This window comes from Aotus nancymaae, unplaced genomic scaffold (assembly GCF_030222135.1).
Source record: "Aotus nancymaae isolate 86718 unplaced genomic scaffold, 86718_ANA_hifiasm-v0.15.2.pri h1tg000020l, whole genome shotgun sequence".
Classification (NCBI taxonomy): domain Eukaryota; kingdom Metazoa; phylum Chordata; class Mammalia; order Primates; family Aotidae; genus Aotus; species Aotus nancymaae.
In genome coordinates, this window is record NW_026988432.1 from 31,077,116 (window position 1) to 31,092,391 (window position 15,276).

General features: G+C 45.8%; 1 protein-coding gene across 1 annotated transcript; it reads right to left on the minus strand.

Moving 5' to 3' along the window:
- Nucleotides 1-2,923: 2,923 nt before the first annotated feature.
- LOC105709061 (trifunctional enzyme subunit alpha, mitochondrial-like) lies at nt 2,924-5,288 on the minus strand. Its single transcript, XM_064378978.1, is given in 3 exon segments — nt 2,924-4,422; nt 4,425-4,829; nt 4,832-5,288. Coding segments are annotated over 3 exon segments (1,683 nt in total). The 3' UTR covers nt 2,924-3,601.
- Nucleotides 5,289-15,276: the final 9,988 nt, after the last annotated feature.

Below are 15,276 nucleotides of genomic sequence, written 5' to 3' on the forward strand. Positions count from 1 at the left end.
AACTTTATCACATGGACCCAAGAAAGCTATCTGGTCTCTAGCTCTGTAAAGGCTGCAGCTCCCGGCTATCACTTCATGGACACTCTTTCCTTAGTCTGGCTTCCAGCATCTTTCAGTTGCTCCCTTCCTTGGCTTACCACACCCTTAATTTCAGGGTGCCCTGCACGAGCCCCTCATCCCCTGGACCAGTCCCCAACACCAGGCAGAGGAAGAGCTTTGGGCAACGAGTCTCTAATAGAAGTCGGGCCTCGGGTGAGCGGATGCCTGGAGGATAGGCAGCATGTCCCTGCTCAGTAAAGGAAAGCCATGAAGGAAGATGAAATCTCCTCAGCAATGGGAGCAGTGTGTACTGAGTGACACAGATGAGGGGCACAGACAGAGTCCAAACAGGGAGAGGACAGAGTGTGCCAGGTGGGTGGGGGCTCGGGGAGGAGGGTGACTTGAGCTTCAGCTCTGATTTGAAATGCAACAGGACTGCACTCACATCTGTCCCCATCTCCTTGCTGAGTCTCCTGGCTGAAAGACCCCAGCATCACCTTCCCTGTGCTGTCAGAACTTCAAAGCAGGGACCCCCGCTGAAGGAGAGGCCCAGGCCCAGCTGTGCTATCCTCCTCATTCAGGGCTCTGAGGTGGCATCTGGAGTCAGGAGATTTTTCATCAGCTCCTGCTCAGTAAGTAGCTCCCAGCTCTAACCTTTCCCTTCGAAATCTGCATGTTATTCACTTTTTCACCTACTCCACACACACAGGTCTGGGCCCACCTGCACACCACCCACCCCCAACCCTCATACAGTCTTCATGCCCCACCCCAGGGTGCTCATGACACAGATGTGCAATAGCCAGCCTCTCCATCCGGAGCCTTCCTCCAGGGGCCCCTATTCTCCCTGCCCATTTCAGGTCTCTTCACAAGGGCCTTTGGTTAGGTGACCATGGCAAGTCACCTGACCTTTCAGGGTCTACATTTCCTCATCCAGGGAATGGGATCATCATACAGACAGCTCAGATTGTTGTGAGAGGCACAGTGCCCAGCGAATGCCAGGATCAATGCCAGGACCTCCTGGGAGAGTGCACCCACTCCCTTTATCCTAAGGGACACATCCAGACGTGAGTTCCTGAATCCCTGCCCTTGAAAGGATTCAAATCTCTAGTGTCTTCTCCCAAGGTAAAGTCATGGCAGGGTTTGTCCTGATAAAAATGATCTGGATTCCAGAAGGCATTGGTGGGAGCATGGGAGGGCACACAGCCCTTCACAGAGCTTTAGGGCAAGCCAGGTTTCCAGGTAAGGCCACCTGCTCCATTGTGTCTGTAATCCACTCCCACCTGTGCGGGAGAGTTCTCGTTTTCCCATCTGATTTTCTATGGAGTTTATTTCTGGCTATTAGTTCTCTGCCTGTTCTGGATCCTGAAGTTAACCCCTGTGCTCTGTGTGCACCCCCAACCCATTCTATGGAGTTAGTTCAAGGGTGGGGGGAATTTCATCACTTCTGTCTCATACCCCCAGGCTCCTGGGGATGCTGATCGCAGCCTCCTGGCATTGCATGGTGTCAGATTTTTGCTAACTTCGTGCCCCTGCTGCACCTACTCTCAAAACCCTTTGCTGCCCATAGCACAAAAACACCCAGAAATTCCTGTGTGTAGTGTTCCATAGCCATAGAAAATGGATATCACAGAAAAACACTTTATAGCGTGGATATATGTTCACTGCATGTGGCTAAGTGAAAGGGCAGGTTACAAAGCAGTACATTTAGGTGATCCAAGTTTTATTTTTTGAATGTACATATAGGCCGGGCATGGTGGCTCACACTTGTAATCCCAGAAGTTTGAGACGGCGAAATGGGCAGATCACCTGAGGTCAGGAGTTCAAGACCAGCCTGGCCAACATGGCAAAACCCCGTCTTTTCTAAAAATACAAAAATTAGCTGGGCATGGTGGCATGCACCTGTAGTTCCAACTCAGGAGGCTGAGACATGAGAATTGCTTGAACCTGGGAGGCAGAGGTTTCAGTGAGCCAAGATCATGCCAATGTACTCCAGCCTGGGTGACAGAGCAAGACTCTGCCTAAGGAAAAAAAAAAATGTATATATATATATGTGCATGTATATGTTTAAAATTAAGAGGCAACCATACCATAGTGCTCATAGGGTGGAGTAATTACAGAAAAGTTTTAATTCTCTTTTTCTGCATTTTAGCTTTTAAAAACACATTTTATACAGGTATTTGTTATCAGATTAAAAATGATTTGTATGCACCCAAAACCTTAATTTTACCATGTTCACTTCTCTGCCCCCTAGAAAACCCCAAAGGCTCCTTTTAGCGCACAGAACAAAGTCAGTGCGGGAAGCATCTGGGTTAGTGTTTTTAACTATTTGGGAGCTGCAGACCTTTAAAGAATCTGATTAAAATTGTGGGCCTCTCTCCAGAAAAACACACATAGATTCAAAACGTATATGATTTGGCAGGAGGTTCTTAGACTCCCGTGAAATCTGTCCATGAACTCCAGGTTAAAAGATTCGGACCCAAGTAAATCCCCAGGTTTTATGGATGAGGAAGCAGGCCAGGAAAAAGAAACCAACTCACCAAAGTTTCCAGCAGGCTAGTAGCATATAGATTCTTTTTTTTTTTTTTTACCGAATTTGGTTTTTATTGTTATGTGTTTGGTTGGGTGCAGAATTTGCCCTCACCAGCCCTGACCACCCTGGCCTCCTGGGAGGCACAGGCACAGAGATGGCTCCAGATGGCTCTTGGCTGCCACTCTAGGCCTCGGGACTTACACAATGAGCACAGCGGGTTCCACCTTCCAATAGGAAGTGCAAACTCTGATTCACAGACTTCACCAGGAGGGAGAGGTGGTCTTGGCTGAAGGCACTTTAGTTGGGAAGCACATTCAATGCCGCGGTTTGTCTTCCTTCTTGTTACTCTAAATCTAGACGCCACTCTGCTGGAGAAGCAGCACTGCCGGCAGCTGGGGTTAGTGTACTGACTGAGTGAGGCGTGAGACCTGCTTACTGGTAGAACTTCTTGTTAGGGCTGTTAGCGTGGTCAGCTAGCAGCTGGCAGGGCGTGAACTGTTTTCCATAGGCAGCCTCATACTTTAGCCGGTCCACTAGCTTCTGGGCGCCATACAGATCCACAAAGCGGAAAGGCCCTCCAAGACAGGGCAGGAAGCCGAGCCCAAAGACGGCTCCGATGTCTCCCTCTGCAGGTGTGGCCAAGATCCCCTCCTGGAGGCACATGACTGCCTCATTCACAAATCTTGTCACCAGGCGGAACTGGATGTCTTCGTCTGAGGAGACTTCAGACTTTGGAGGTATCTTCAGACTCGCTAAAATACTATCCATGTCAGAATTCAGATTCTTACTCTTCACACCCTCCTGATAGATGTAAAAGCCCTTCCCAGACTTTCGACCTAGGAAGCCCTTGGAGACCATCTGTGTCAGCAGTTCTGGGTTTGCACCTCCAAACTGCTCCCCAAAGGCTTTGCCCAGATCTTCTGCCACACGTTTTGCTACATCCACGCCAACTTCATCCACCAGTGTCGCGGCACCCACAGGAAAGCCAAAGCTTGTGGTCAGGGAATCCAGCTTCTTCGGGTCAACTCCTTCCTAGAGGATTCGGATGACTTCAGACATCATGGGTGCAAGACACCTGGTGATATAGAAGCCAGGTCCATCCTCAACCACAATGATGACCTTCCCTTGCTTGAGACCGACTGCTACAGCTGAAGCACTGGTGTCTTTGGAAGTTTTTTTGGTTGTGATAATCTCCAGCAGCTGCATCTTGTCCACGGGAGAGAAGTAGTGCATGCCAATCACCTTCTCAGGTCTTTTGCTGACAGCAGCAATTTCACTGATTGGGAGAGTAGATGTGTTACTGGCAAAGACACGGTGATCTGGAATCACCACTTCTACTTCCTTTAGCACTCTGTGCTTGAGACTAAGGTCCTCAAACACAGCTTCAATCACCATGTCAGCCTTTTCAAAACCTTGGTAATCAAGCTGCCCAGTCAAGTTGCTGAAGATGGAATCCCTTTCAAATGATGTTAGAGCTTTCTTCTTCACTTTATCATTCAATCCTTTGAACACTTGTTGCCGTCCTCGGCCTAGCCCAGTGAGTGTGGCATCTTTAAGTATAGTCTTTAGCCCCTTATCCACAGAGACTTGGGCGATGCCTGCTCCCGTCAGCCCTGCACCAAGAATAGCCAGATGCTTAACATCCTTCTGTGGAGCTCCAAATTTATTCTTCTTGCACAGGACCTGACCATGGTAGAGTCCCACCAAGGCCTTTGATTCTTTGGTCATTGCAAACTCTCCAAATTTCTGAGAGTCAGAGAGATAACCAGCATCACTCCCTTGCTCAATTCCAGTCTTTACCACATCAATTATTTTCAGAGGTGCAGGATAAAGGCCTTTAGTCTGCTTTTGCACTTTTCTTCCACTTTTTTGTAAATCTGTTGCCTGACAAATGGAATAGTCATGGCGTATGCTGTCAATTTTTCCACCAATCCCTTGTCTCTCTTTGGAGGGGTCTTCTTATCAGCTAGTCCTTTGGCGAAAGTAATTGCAACTTCTTCTAGGTATTCGATTGTCTGTTCCTCTGGAAGTTTTAGTCCTGGTCCCAGGGGCTCCACCAATTGGTCAACCAGTCCCGTTTTCTTTGCCTTGTCTGCACGAATGTTTCTACCAGTCAGCATCATGTCAAGAGCAGCAGGCACCCCCACCATTTTGGGCAGCCTTTGCGTGCCCCCTGCTCCTGGTAAGATCCCCAACAAGATTTCAGGGGTACCTAATACTGTTTTTCTGTCTTTTGTTGCTATTCTGTATTGGCATGAACAGCAAGCTCAAGTCCTCCTCCCAGGCAGGATCCACTGATGGCAGCCACAACAGGCTTTGTGGACTTTTCAAGTTTCTCAAGTGTTCTCTGTGCTTCCTGTGAGATCTGTGTTACTTCTTGAGGGGTCTTGCAAGCGGCTAACATGTTGATATCAGCACCTGCAATAAAGCAGCCTGGCTTTGATGAGATAAGAACGGCACTTCTGATTTGATCGCTAGCCCAGATTTCATTCATGACGTCTATGAACTCTGAATGCAGCTCTTTACTCAGTGTATTTACCTTTGAACTGGGAGAGTTAATTCGAATAACTGCCACATCCCCTTTGACTCCATAGTTAATATGGGTTCTGGTGAGCAAAGCAGAAGACTCTGTAAAATTGCGGCATATATAACCTCGGGAGCAGAGGATCCTGAAGACAGAGAAGCAGCTGAGGATGCCAATCGCCCGGCAGGCCACCATGTTGAGCTGAAGAGGACTACAGTGGAGAGCGCTTCTCACATTTAGATTCTTTTAAGGCCTTCTAGAGTTTGGCTCCCACCAAACCCACCTCCCACTACTGCCCTACACAGACAAATGGGTCTCCACTCCACCAATTGATCTTCCCCAGGCTTTCCTCCAGCATTGCTCCTCATCCCTCTGCTAAATGCCTTTTCTTCTCCCCTCTATACCTTTCCCTTTCTAATCCTCCTCATCAGGATCAAGACTGGCCTCAGCTGCATATAACTGAATCCCTCCTCCCCCAGTAAAAGTGGCTCAAACATCCACGGATATATTCTATAATACCTGGGTAGAGTAAGTCCGGGGTGAGCAATCCGGGGCTGGTGTGGAAACTCCACAAAATTTTCAGGAACCCAGGCTGCTTCTGTCTTTTTGCTCTGGCATCCTCATACGCCCACCCCACACCCAAGTATGCCTTGCAGACCAAGATGTCTACCAGGAAGCAAAAAGAAGGACAGAGAGAAGAGCAATGAACATACATCTCCCCTGTGAGTCACTTCTTTTGAAGGAGACCTCCCTGAAGTCACAAACACCACCTCTGCTGCATCTCATCCACAGAACCCAGGCTCGTGTCTACATCTAACTGCAAGGGAGGCTGGGAAGCTCTTATCCACTGAGCACAGGGTTCTGTTACTAGGGAAGAAGAATGCAATGGATATTGGCTAGGCAACCTTCAGCCTCCACTAAGCCGTCTCTAAAGCTGTGTTCAGATCCCACTTCATTTATAAAGCCTTGCCTGCTCATTCCCAACTGCTAGTAATCTTAGTTTCCAGTGAAATCTTCTAATTTGTGTCTAAGCCCTTTATTTTCAATTTCCCATACCCAGGTATTACTTAAATATTTCATTTCCATTTAAGTGGCTTTCTCCTACAGCTTATCAAAATTTGTATAATGCAGCTAAAGTAGTGCTTTGAGGGAAGTTTATAACACTAAATGTTTTATTAGAAAAAAAGAAAAATCTCAAATTAGCAATATAAGCTTCCACCTTAATGAGCTAGAAAAAGAAAAGTAAATTAACCCAAAGCAAGCAGAAGGAGAGACATAACGAACAGAAAAACAACAAAGTCAATGGAACCAAAGCTGGTTCTTTGAAAAAATCAATAGAACTTATAAACCTCTAGCCAGACATACTAGAAGAGAGAGAGAAGACACAACTTACCAAGATGAGAACTGAATGAGGAGACAGCACTACAGACTTCACAGACATTAAGAAGAGAATAAGGGAATGTAAGTAATTTCTTACACAAACTACCGAATTTACTCAAAAAGAAGCAGATAACCTAAATAGTCATATATCCATTAAATAAATTGAATCCATGATTTAATACATTTTAATAAAGAAAACTTCAGGGCTTCCCATTCTATCAAACATTTAAGGAAAAAAAATACCAATTCTACATAATATCTTCCAAAAATAAGAGGAAGAAAAACTCTCCAATTCATTTTACCAGGCCAGAATTACCCTAAAGACAAAACCAGACAAAAATATTACATGAAAAATAAATTAAAAACCAGTATCTATCCCTCATTAACATAGATGCAAAAATCCTCAACAAAATGGAAAACTGAATCCGGCAATTAAGAACAAAAAGATAATGTCCTAAGACCAAGTGAGTCTTATCCTAAAAATGTAAGACTGGTTCAACATTTGAAAATAAATGTAATTCACTAAATAGACAAAGTAACAAAAACAATGTGATCATTTTATTAGATATAAAAAAGCATTTGATAAGATTCAACATGCCTCCATAATAAAAACTATCAGCATACTAGGTATGAAAGAAACTTCCAAAAAACAAGAAACAAAAAAAAAAGAAGAAAGAAAGAAACTTTCTTAACTTTATAAAGAACATCTTCAAAAACCCTACAGGCCAGGTGCAGTGGTTCAGGCCTGTAATCCCAGCACCTTGGGAGGCCGAGGCAGGCAGATCACGAGGTCAGGAGTTCAAGACCAGCCTGGCCAACATGGTGAAACCTTGTCTTTACTAAAAACACAAAAATTAGCTAGGCATGGTGGTGCATGCCTGTAATCCCACCTACTCAGGAGGCTGAGGCAGAAGAATCCCTTGAACCCGGGAAGCAGAGGTTGCAGTGAGCCGAGATTGGGCCACTGCACTCCAGCCTGGGTGATAGAGCGAGACTCCATCTCAAAAAACAAAAACAAAAACAAAGCAAAAAAAGCCCTACAGCTAACAGCATACTTAATGGTCACACACTAAATCCTTTCCCCCTAACATTAGGAGTAAGAGAAGACTGCCCTTTTTTACCTGTCTTTTTCAACATTGCCCTGGAATTTCTACGCAATACAATAGGCAAGGCAAAGAAACAAAAGGCATATAGACTGGAAATAAATAAATAAAATGGTCTCCATTCACAAATAACACGATTATCTCTGTGGGAAATCCCAAAGAATCTACAGAATGCTCCTTATACAAGATAAACATATAAAAATCAATTATAGGCTAAGCATCATGGCTCATGCCTCTAATTGTAGCAGTTTGGGAAGCCAAGGTAGGAGGATCACTTGAGGCCAGGAGTTCAAGACCAGCCTGCACAACATATTGAGACCTCCACCACTACAAAAATGAAACTAAAAAATTAGCCAGGCATGATGGTGCATGCCTATAGTCCTAGCTACTTGGAAGGCTGAGGTGGGAAGATTACTTGGGCCCAGGAGTTCAAGAGTTCAAGACTGCAGTGAGCTATGATCACACCATGGCACTCCAGCCTGGGTGATAAAGTGAAACCCTGACTCTAAAAAAATTCAGTTGCATTTTGTATACCCCAGCTATGAAGAATATGAAAAATTACAATTCAAAATTTTTAAGGTACCATTTACAATAGTGCCCAAAAATGAAATTCTTAAGTGTAAATCTAATAACATGTGTAGCATCTGTCTGCTGAAAATTTTAAAATATTACTGAAGGAAATCAAAGATAAGTGCATAGACCCAGAGTATTCATGGAGAAAAAGACTCAATATTGTTAAGATGTCAGCTATCCCCAGATTGATCTATAGATTCAACACAATCTCTATGAAAACCCCGATGGGATTTTTTTGTAGATATAGACAAGCTGATTCTAAAATGACATAGAAAGGCAAAGAAATCAGAACAACCGAAACAATGTTGAAAAAAAGACCAAAGTTAGCGGACTCACACTACCTGATTTTAAGACTTACTAGTAAGCTAATGTAATCAAGACAGTGTGGAATTGGCAAAGGATAGAAAAATACTTTAACAGAACAGAATAGGAAGTCCAGAAATAGACCCATCCTCATAAGTTAATTGATTTTTGACAAGGGTGCGAAGGTAATTCCACGGAGAAAAATAGTCTTTTCAAGGAATGTCTAGAACAATTGGACAAGCAAGCTGGTGGGAGTGAGAAATGGTACAGCCACTTTGGAAACCTCTGGCGGTTTCTTTTACAATTAAGCTTATACTTACCATAGGATCCAGCAATCCCATTCCTAAGTATTTACTCAAAAGAAATGAAAACTTATGTTTATACTAAATCTGCATGAAAATGTTCATAGTAGCTCTATTCAGAATTTCCCAAAATGGGAAATAACCCAGATGTCCCTCAACTGGTGAATGGATAAACAAACGGTTACATCACTCAGTGGAATACTATTCAAGAACAAAAAGGAAACAAGTGATTCACACTTAAATCACAACATGGAAGAATTTCACAAGCATTTGGCTGAGTTAAAGAAGACAGATCCAAAGGACTACATATCGAAGGATTCCATTTATGTGACATTCTGGAAAATGCAGAACCATAGGAACAGAGAACAGAACAGTGGCGGCGGGGGTTGCGGGGAAGCACTGATTAGTAAGGGGCAGCACATGGGGCCCGGCGCGGTGGCTCAAGCCTGTAATCCCAGCACTTTGGGAGGCCGAGGCGGGCAGATCACCTGAGGTCAGGAGTTTGAAACCAGCCTGGCCAACATGGTGAGACCCTGTCTCTACCAAAAATGCAAAAAATTAGGCAGGCATGGTGGCTGGTGCCTGTAGTTCCATATACTCAGGAGGCTGAGGTGGGAGGATTGCTTAAGCCTGGGAATCGGAGGTGGCAGTGGGCCGAGATTACACCACTGCACTCCAGCCCAGGTGACAGAGACCTTGTTTAGAAAAAAAAAAAAAAGAAGATGAAGAAGAAAAGAAAGGGGAGGTTACAGGCCTCTGACTTCGCCTTCCCCTAACCCCGCTTCCGTTTGGCTCCTAGGCTGACCTGTTGACCCACTTCCCACAGCTTCTCTAGTCCTGGGCCAGGGCCTGGCCAGATGCCCCCTAAAACAGATTGGATTAGGCCCTTCTCTGCCACACAAAAGCAATCCTCAGATCCTCAGCTGCTTAGACAGCTGCCCCCTCCCCACAACTGGGGCAAGGTGTGAGTCTGGGGCTCAGCACGCTGGGAGAGACGCTTGCAGGCCTGGGCAAGGCTGAAACCCGGGCCAGGAGGTGGGAGTTGGCAGGTGACCTCTGTGGCAACTGAATAATGCAATTCCAGAGAGAGTCCCTGGGAGGGACAGAGCATCCAGGGAGACTGTCCTTAAAGCCCCCCCTGCCCCCTGGATTGGTTTTCTAGGGCTGCCGTAAAAAGTGACCACAAACTTGATGTTTAAAACAACAGAAAGTTATCCTCTCACAATTCTGGAAGACAGAAGTCCAGAATCAGGATGTCAGCAGGACTGGACTTCCTCCAGAGGATCTAGGAGAGAATCCTTCCTGTCTCTTCCAGCTCCTGGCGGCTCCAGGATTCCCTGGCTTGTGGCCACAGCGCTCCAGTGCCTGCCACCGTGGCTTCTCTATGCCCTGGGTCTTCTATCTTCTTCTGTTTCCATAAAAACACTTGGTCTTTGGCTTTAGGGACCACCAGGTAATCCAGGATGACTCATCTCAAGATCCTTAATTTAATGACATCTGGAAAGACCCTTTTTCCAGATCAGGTCACATTCACAGGTTCTGAGGGTTAGGACATGTGCATGTCTTCTGGGGGGCCCTCATTCACCCCGCTACACCCACCAACTCCCAGAGGCTCCTCACACCCTCTCTGCCTTCATTTCCCATAGATCCTCTGAGGGCAGGTCACCTTCCCTCCCATTTTGCTGGGGAGAGGCCCGGTTTATATCTGTGCCTCAGTGTAGTTAGCAATAATGTCCCTTTTCACTCTCAGAGGTTGAAAATAAATTCCACGGTGACCCTGTGCAAGGGTCAGACTCCTCCCAGCCACCTTCACAGGCAGTGTCTCACTCCATCCTCCCTTTCCAGGAGTGGCAGCAAGGCAAATCCTGCTCAGTTTTGCAGCCGGGGACGCCAAGACTCCCAGGTTAGGGACTTGCTCAAGGTCATGGAGCTGATGGCAGAGATATGACTGGGGGCTGGAAGGAAGGGTACCTGACTCGGTGCACTGTAAGAAAGACCCTTGCTCTCACAGGAGCACCCTTGAGCCAGCTGATGCCATCATTAAGAACCACTGGAAAGACACCTGCAGCCACAGAGCTACATCTGCTGATGCAGCCATGATGGGGAGACCACACTCCTGGGGAGCCACAGCGTGTCCTAGTAGGAGGGCTGTGTTAGAAGGAAGTTGCAGGGTTGTGTTTCAGTGACTTTGGGAAGGGTTCGGAGAAGTGGGGATTTCCTCTCCACTGGGTTCAATCAGGGAGCAGGAGAATTCTATGATCGCGGACCTTAGAGTATCTTTAGGATTCTGACCTAGAGGCGGAGGAATGAAGCCAAGCTGACGCTGTACTTGGTAAAGAAATCGTCGCCACTCCCATTGGCTGGGGGAGGCAGATGTTGGTTTATTTTTGTGGTTCGGCCAGTATTCTTGGTTTTGTCTGTGCTCATGCAGAGGGGTCTTATTTCTGTCGTGGTCTGTCACAGTCACAAAGCGGCCTTGTTGGACATTGTTGCTCTTTGTCATTGTTTCTGTTCAAGGAGGAGGGCTGGCCAGCTCAGCTCTCAGAGGCTGCCTTTCTCTTTTGCAAACTTTTGTTGAATTTCCTCTTAGTTTCAATCCAGGTTTGGTTTCCTTAGAGGGTGGGGATTGAAGAAGCTGAAAAAGCTAATAGAAGTGCTCCTAGGGAGCTAAAAATGATGGGGTGGGATGGGAACAGGGTGGCACGGGGTGGGGCAGGGTGGGATGGGATGGGATGGAATGAATGGGAGGGGATGGGATGGGGCAGGATAAGATGGGACTGGATGGGACAGGACAAGACAGGACAGACGGGACCGGAGGGAACAGGATGGGAATCACTCATGGACCATACTCAGGATCTCAGTGTACCCTCCCCGTGCAGCTGCCCTTCCTACTATGCCCCAACAGAGAGTGGAGAACAAGGAACATGCACCTTTGCCCCAGGCTGTTGGAAGGGAGGTCTGCAAGAAGTGTGGCGGGTGGACCCATTTCTGGTCAGCTGGGTAGTCCACCTCCATCTCAGAATGATCACAGACATTCTTCCCCAGATTGTAGATCATTGGTGGGGGTCTCCCTAAACACCTCCCGATCATCTCCTGTCACCTTCCAGGAGGAAGCCCCCACGTCTGATGATGGGTGGAGCAGCTGAGAGGCAGCAAGGGAGAAGAAGGGGTTTTATTGGCTGACTGGGGCCTGGTTTTCACTCTGCTCTCCTGGGCTGAGCAACTGTCTTTTAGGGGAGAGGGGATGGGGAGGCGTCCAACCCACTCAGCTGAAGCTGGAGCCCCCGTCTCCCCAGCTTAGATCAGAGCACCTTTTCTTTATTGTTTTGCTGATGGGGGTTCTGCAGATACAACATCACGTGAACATCCCTGGGCTTGGACATGAGACCACACCTGCTCTCACTTACAGAGCACTTGGCCTACCGCCCCCCAGGTGTACTGAAGGTATCTGAGCACCTGAGACCAGCCTGCCTGTCTCTTTCATTCTGCTGAGGAATGAGCCGAAGGATTCCTGCCCTCAGCTGGCTCCAGGAAGAAATAGACCAATCAGGACACATGGAGACAGTTTCTTCCCAAACAGGGTTGACACCCTCTGTGGAGGGGTCCAAGGGAGGTCGGGAGTTATAGTAAGAAGGGCCCCCCTCTGCTCAACAGCAACCCAGTCACTTCCTCAATGTCACCCTGTCCCCAGTCTCCCCCACACACCTGCTGGCCAGGGCGAGTGACCCCACTTTGTGTGCAGTGGCATTCCCTGCCGCTCGCCACTCCTAGTGAAAGGCCTTGTTCTGTCTGCAGCCTCCCTGGTGCCCTCCCCTGGCCAAGCTACAGCCCCTGGAACACGCGGAGAACATTTCTTCTGTTTGTCCTTTTTCTTTATTTTTTTCTTTTTGTTTTTTTCTATCAACAAGTGTCTCTGAAGTTATCTTCTGTTTGTCAAGCCACACTCACTGCCATCACCACACTAGTAGATGGCACACATACTGCTGAGGCAGGGAATTATTGTAAAGATACGAAAACCAAGGCACAGAGAAGAGAATGTCCCAAGGCATGGCTAGGGAGAAATGACAAAGTGCTATTTGGGACCCTTAGTCATTCATTCTTTCAACATTTGGGAGAGGCAGTGGGTAAGGACAAATTTTAGAGTCAGGCAGACCTGGCTTCACATTATCTCAGGCCGGGCACAGCGGCTCACGTCTACAATCCCAGCACTTGGAGAGGCTGAGGTGGGCAAATCACCTGATGTCAGGAGTTTGAGACCAGCCTGACCAACATGGAGAAATTCGTCTGTATTAAAAAATACAAAATTAGCCAGGAGTAGTGGCTCATGCCTGTAATCCCAGCTACTCAGGAGGCTGAGGCAGGAGAATCACTTGAACCCGGGAGGAAGAAGTTGCAGTGAGCTGGGATTGCGCCATTGCACGCCAGCCCAGGCAACAAGAGTGAAACTCTGTCTCAAAAAAAAAAAATTATCCCAAGATCACTGGCAGATACAACCAGTGATTACCTGAGCCTCAGTTTCTTCATTAGTAAAATGGGAATGGTAAAGTTCTGGTTTCAGAGTGTTGTGAGGATTAAGTGAGACAACAGGTGAAGGGTGCTAGCAATGTCCAATGCATGGTAAGTGCACAATACATGAGGGCTTTTTTTTTTTAACTTTTATTTTGAAATAATTTCAAACAGAATAGTTGCACTAATACTTTAACACATATTTCCTAAGAACAAGAATATTCTTTTACATAACTACAGTGTTTGATATACTATAAACATAATTTACATTTGTCATGTTGATACAATTATTTTTTCCTAATCTGAAATCCATATTTCAGTTTTGTCAATTATCCCAATAATGTTCTTATTATACTGCAAAAAACAAGCCTCCTAAGAGATCAAGACTTACTTTTGACTCTTTTTGTCTGTAGACTGAGGGTATATGGTCAAAGTACTGTGTTCAAACATTACTTGGGACTGGGTGCAATGGCTCGTACCTGTAATCCCAACCCTTTGGAAGGCCAAGGCAGGAGGATCGCTTGAGCCCAGGAGTTTGAGACCAGCCTGGACAACATGCCACAACCCTATCTCTACAAAAAAAAAAATACAACAGTTAGCTGGGTGTGGTGGTGCACACCTGTAGTCCCAGCTACTTGGTAGACTGAGGTAGGAGAATCACTTGAGCCCAGGAGGCAGTGAGCTGAGATCACACCACTGCATTCCAGCCTGGGTGATAGAGTGAGACCCTGTCTCAGAAATAAACAAACAAAAAAAATCCAAACAGCAAAAAAAATTACTTGGTTTCCTTTTCTTTCCCCTTTAGTGTGGTTATTTTAGTCACTTGAAATATGCTTGGATTCATTTGTTTCCATTTAAACTCAGTTTTAGGGTTTGCCACATCTTGTTGATTTACTAGTAGTTTTTTAATCCATATAATGTTTATACAATTCTAAAAATGAAAACCACTCAACAAAGTGTTACCATCACAAACTCCTCTCCAGTCTTCATCCTCTACCTCAAAGATAAACAATTTCATTAGTTTCTAGCTTATCTTTCCTGTGCTTCTTTTCGGAAAATAAATTAGCTGATACACACAGTTTTTTTTTTATTTCCTTTATTTCTTACATAAAAGACAGTACACTACACATCCCCTTTGCATTTTGCTGTTTTCACTTAACATTTCCTGAAAAATCACTCCATATGTGTTCAGAGATCTTCCCTGGTCATTCTTACGGCTGGACAGCACCCCACTGTGTGGATGTCTCCTAGTTTATTCAACCCATCTCTTATGCCCTGACATTTAGGTAATTTCCCATATTCTTGCCATTACAAATAATGCTGCCATGAGCTGTGTGTACTTATGTATTTTTATACTGTTGAGATGTGTCCTCAGGGTAAATTCCTAGAAGGGGGTTACTGCATGGAAGGGAAAATGTCTGTGTAGTTTTCTCAGATGTCAACAAACGATCTTTCATGGGATTTTGCCATTTTGCATTTCCACCAGAATGAATGTCTAAGAGGACCTGTCTCCCCACCGCCCTCAACGGTGAGGATTTTCAACTGCATTTCTGCCAGTCTGATGAGTGACTTTTCATTAGCATTTCTCTTAATATGAGTGAAGCTGAACATATTCTTCTTTGTTTAAGGGCTATTTTTATATATTTTATGTATGTGAATTGTCTGTTCCTATATTTTCACATTTTCTTATAGGATTTTAAGTCTTTTTTCCTTCAGTTTGCCCATCTTCTTTGTCTGTTAGGGACAGTTCATTTTATTATTACTGTGTATTGCATGCCTTCTCTGTGCCGGGTGCCATTAACTGGGTACTAGGGATCCTGGGCTGGGGCAGCCATAGTTTAGAAGGAAGGATAAACTATGACACCATGACCTCAGAGTTGTAAGAAGGGCATAGAAAAGGTGAGAGGGAATTCTCTGCCTGATGGAATTCAGGAAGGCCTCACAGAGGAGGTGACCTCTAGAAAGCTATCAATACTACAAAACATGGAAAGGCAAATAGACCCAGTAGGGAAAGGT